Below are 5000 nucleotides of genomic sequence, written 5' to 3'. Positions count from 1 at the left end.
AATCACGCCCGTAACGAGCCGTCTCGGTTGCCGCGCGCGTGATTTCGCATTGGGCGAGTGTTCCGTACCGTAATCGCGGTCACCGCAGCTTGCGTGTTGCGTATCATCCGTAATAATTCGAAATATATGTCTCCGACACGTGGGTTTGAGAGACACGTTTCGAGTTAGTAATCGGACAGCGCCCTCATGTCGAGCGAGTGCCGAATAGTAAGTAACTTTCGTCCGAAACGTTTTTACGTAGCTCTCCTCGTTGCGGCGCCGTAAATCGTCGTTAAGTGTTCCGGAGGTACCGCCGGCGGTCGTCTGACTTCGAGAGATCATTCGGTCGTCCGGAGGTGCCGCCCGTCCCGGAGGTGTCGCTGGTCGGCCGTGGTTCCCGGAGGTGTCGCCCGGCCCGGAGGTGTCGCCGGTCGGCCGTGGTTCCCGGAGGTGTCGCCCGGCCCGGAGGTGCCGCCGGTCGGCCGTGGTTCCCGGAGGTGTCGCCCGGCCCGGAGGTGCCGCCGGTCGGCCGTGGTTCCCGGAGGTGTCGCCCGGCCCGGAGGTGTCGCCGGTCGGCCGTGGTTCCCGGAGGTGTCGCCTAGCCCGGAGGTGCCGCCCGACCCGGAGGTGCCGCCCGGCCCGGAGGTGCCGCCCGGCCCGGAGGTACCGTCGGTGCTTATACCTTATTGTCCCGGCATTTCGTTTGTTTCCTTCTTAATTAATGCTAATTATCGTTGTTTGACATTCGCCATACGGCTATCGTGATAATATTTTATCGTACAATAGGACTTTTCGATCGTTCGCTCTCCGCGACAATGTCTCGATTGAACGCGCCTTTCGGCGCTCGCGCTCGCATACGGCCGTGCGTAGGACCGTGCGTCGCCGACCGCCTGGCCGGCCGGTTGGGTACTATCAAGAGACACGGTAGTGTCTCGCGACCAGTTAAGGGCGTAGCCGAGACACCGTGTATCTTAACGCGAGTCGGACATTTGAGTCTTTATAATATTTCGAATTCTCAATAACGGCTGAAGCAATCAAGTTTATACTAGACTTAATCGATAGATTGAGTTTGAATTATATAATAAAAGTGTCTTTATTTCTGCTCTACGTGATTTGTAAGCAGAGATATATAATTGCAAAGTCGAAATATGAAAAATTTCTTTTAAGAAACGTCCCCGTCATCATTATTATCATCGACCACGCAAACATAGTAGTATCGTGCTACACGTATTCACACGTATACAACACATGCGCACACATATATCACACGTACACAACACATGAATAGATGCATGTATTGGAAATGTCCATCTCGCACGTTTTACAACAGACGGCGATAGTTGCCCTCCGCTATATTGACAGCGTGCGGGGTTAGATATTTTCAATTTTCAATTTCAATTTTTACATTCAATTTTAATGTTATTATTTGCAAATTTATTGTCATAATAATTTATGTGCAAGTTTACAGTCTGTGATACAAAATCAGATATTTTGCTATTATTTCAATAATATTTCAATTATATAAATTATAAATGCCTATGTATGAGTGTGCATATATTTTTAATAATTTTCTTAATTAGCTCCTATATTTTTTTCAGTTGTACATCAAGCAGGTAGCATTATCAGCTCACTTGTGAGCATGGGTTGGGCAATGGCTAGTTATCATCGCAGCATTTGATTAGCTTAACAAGATAAATCTAATATCAGTGCTATAGGAACTATTTTACAATTTTTCTGGCATTTTCTTATTGCAGGTACATATATATCCAATAATTAATATACAAAATTAAATATTATTCATCACACACTTTGTATCAAAATAATATATTTTTTAAAATTTATTTAATCATTTTTATCATTGTGATTGTAGTGGCAAGGATCTTATTGCTCAGTGTCATTGCAAGCATCTGGCCTGTATATACCATAATATATTGCGTAATACATTGGCTAAGTATGACAATATAGATTTTGATAGATTCCCATGGAATATTGGAATTTTGTCGGACTTACAGTCATCCACCACATATGCAGCATAATAAAATTAGAGCAAAAATGTTGAAAATGCCTTATAAAAAAAATTATATTATATTTCCGATGTTACACACAACTGAATAATACATGTTTAATATTAATTTGCATTTGTAATTAAATAATTAAACGTAATTATAATACTCTAATATAAATTGCAAATATTATTATTATTATTATTATTATCGTCACATTTTTATCATATTATTTACATCATAGATTATTTATAATTTCAATGCTGATCAATTTTTATTTACAGTTATTATGGCGTATAATATTGTGGAGTTCGAAGATGGTTTACAAATTGTTCCTTCTGAATGGTTAACTGAAAATAATAAGGAATGTAAATGGCCATCATATACAAGTCAAATTAAGATAAATAAAGCAATTATGAAAAGAATATTTCCTTCTGATGATTGGCAATTATATAAAATAATCCGTATTTTTGGTAGCAGCGGTTAGTAATATAAAAAATGTATTTTATTTTTTTATCAAAAATTATATAAATTAAAATTATAATATATATGTATTAAAAGTATATATTAAAATTTAAATTTTAAGTGATATTTGATTATAAAATATATAAAAACAAAAATCTAATTTTTAATATTCAAAAATTTTATACGTTTTAGATACATATGATAAAGCTATAGACAAACTTAAATTAGCTGAACAAATATCCGATATAGATGGTGATGATGGAAATAACCTCAAAAAATCGAGATATCAACGAGCAAAAAAAAATACAGGTTCATCTCCTGATAATTCTGATACAAGCGACACAAGCATCAATAAATTAAAAACTCGCAATGATTTAGAGTTAGATAATTTTCCTAATACACCAAAAGCTTTAACAATAAATAAGAGCAAAATCTGTGAAATAAAGACACCATTAATACAAGGTGATAAGAAAATGAATCGAGTAAAAAAAATTTCAAGTTCTTCTGATAATTCAGATAGAACTGACACAAGCAATGATTTAGATGAAGCTTCTAATATATCAAACGATTTAAATAAAAGCAAAATGACTTATGAAATAAAAAAACCACTGATAAAAAATTATAAGAAAATAACTAAGCCTCCGATACAAATAAGTAATGAAAAAATAATTAATATTCAGTCTAAAAAGTCTGCAGTTACATATAGTAAATCTATAAGTTCACAAGAACATCGAACAGCAAATAAAGATGACCTTGTTCCACAAAATTCAGATACAATATCTACATCCGATACTTGTAATGCTGAGATTGATGTAGGTAAAAATATATCTGTTATTAATTTTAAATTTTTGTAAAAGCTTACCTATATATATATATATATATATATTATTAAAGTTTTAACTTTTTTTATTTATATCACTGTAAACATATTTAAAATGGTATATAATTCATAATATTTATATAATCTGACAATGAGTAGATATACAATAATATGTGTCAATTATTTTTGCAGATTTTCATAATTTAATTATCAGGAAACTAAATGCAGTATTGTTAAATCTTACAACAATTGATGAACGTTTAATAAAGTTGGATAATCACATAAGAAAAAATGAGGAAACGGATTTAAAAAAAGATGAACATTATGATTTCGATTTGCCAGCAGATACCGTAGAACAATTACAGAGAATTGATAATCAATTAAAAAACAAATGTGTTGCTGCAGAAATGGTATATACAAAATATTATTATTTTATACTTACGATTAGAAACATTTTATTGAAATGTCTTATAAAAAGCAATATTTTGGACATATTTATTTATTTATATAATGTTAAATAATTTTAAAGAAGTTAAAAGAAAAGTAATGTTAACTTTTTTTATAAGAGAAAAACAAATGTTTATTATTTTGATATTTTTAGATCATAAACTAATATTAATTAAATTATTTTATATTTTTAGACAAGACAATTGAGCTTTTTAGGAGGTAAGGATCATCATGATGTGATTTCGTACATGATGAAACATATTTTAACAAATAAATTAGCAATGGAATATAGTTGGGCTGGTGCAAAATTGAAAAATGCCTTTAAAAATCTTCGCATTACTATATGTATCATAAGTAAGTATATAAATATTTAATCACAGAAATGTTTTTATTGACATATTTTTGACACTTTATATATAGCATTCTATGCATGGTTATATTGGATGATGCTATTAAAACTCTAATATCATTATTCAATAATATGTAATCATAGGAATATAAAATAATTTTGAATAGTATATATACATATATACATATATATATATATATAAAATTAAGTCGCTTTAAATTTTTATATAATCTATAACCACACATATCTGTTTAAACTTGTTGTTAGATGCTGCGCGAACTTCAAGAACCAATTTAACAAATAAGGAAGTTGAGGATATAATTGCAAGATGGCTAATTTTAGCCAAGCAGAGATTTGACCGAGATTTGTAAGTTATATATAATATACCTCAATTTAACTATTTTATCATCTTATCTCAAACTTTTTATTTTTATAAGAAACTGATTTTAAAGAGGGTGAACACATGCACTATCTGTTCATTATTGCGTGTATTAGTTTTTTTAAATTAAATACAACATTTAAGAACTTATTGTTATTTTTGTATAGAATATTTATTGCAGAATTGACTTATTGCACCTATGTATAACAATCACATATTTCTTTTTAGGAAAAAGGAAGAACAAAAGAAGAGATGCGAAAATGAGGAGATCTAAACAAGAAAAGGACAGGTTATTAAATAGAATAATTTTAATATATAATAAATAAAATATTTGAACGTTTATTATTACGTTTATTGCACAGTTTATTATTATTACGTTTATTTATAGATTTTATAGAGTTTATTTTTGCATATGAACTTTTTTTATTTTGAATGTATTAAAATTAATTAATGAGAGGCTCGTATAAATTAAACAAAATTAAACAATCATATATAGTAGGCCAACTAAACGAGCAAATAAATAAGATGTAAAAAATTTTTTTATTAATAGTTAAATCA

At 31.7% G+C, this 5000-nt stretch overlaps 1 protein-coding gene and 1 long non-coding RNA gene across 2 annotated transcripts; both read left to right on the top strand.

Annotated features, from left to right (window-relative positions):
- The first annotated feature begins 1062 nt into the window (after positions 1-1062).
- LOC146724576 (uncharacterized) lies at positions 1063-2007 on the top strand. Its single transcript, XR_014924014.1, has 3 exons — positions 1063-1349; positions 1578-1733; positions 1850-2007. It is a non-coding gene; the product is annotated as an uncharacterized LOC146724576 (long non-coding RNA).
- A 1618-nt stretch (positions 2008-3625) lies between these two features.
- On the top strand, positions 3626-4732 carry LOC146724575 (uncharacterized). The gene is made up of 4 exons (XM_085479623.1): positions 3626-3677; positions 3909-4068; positions 4331-4430; positions 4671-4732. The coding sequence occupies exons 1-4, from the start codon at positions 3675-3677 to the stop codon at positions 4714-4716; spliced, it is 309 nt and encodes a 102-aa protein (XP_085335749.1). The 5' UTR covers positions 3626-3674; the 3' UTR covers positions 4717-4732.
- The last annotated feature ends 268 nt before the right edge of the window (positions 4733-5000 follow it).

Source organism: Nylanderia fulva, unplaced genomic scaffold, assembly GCF_048542155.1.
Source record: "Nylanderia fulva isolate GAGA-0341 unplaced genomic scaffold, ASM4854215v1 Scaffold1253, whole genome shotgun sequence".
Classification (NCBI taxonomy): domain Eukaryota; kingdom Metazoa; phylum Arthropoda; class Insecta; order Hymenoptera; family Formicidae; genus Nylanderia; species Nylanderia fulva.
This window is presented reverse-complemented; position numbering and strand designations above follow the sequence as displayed.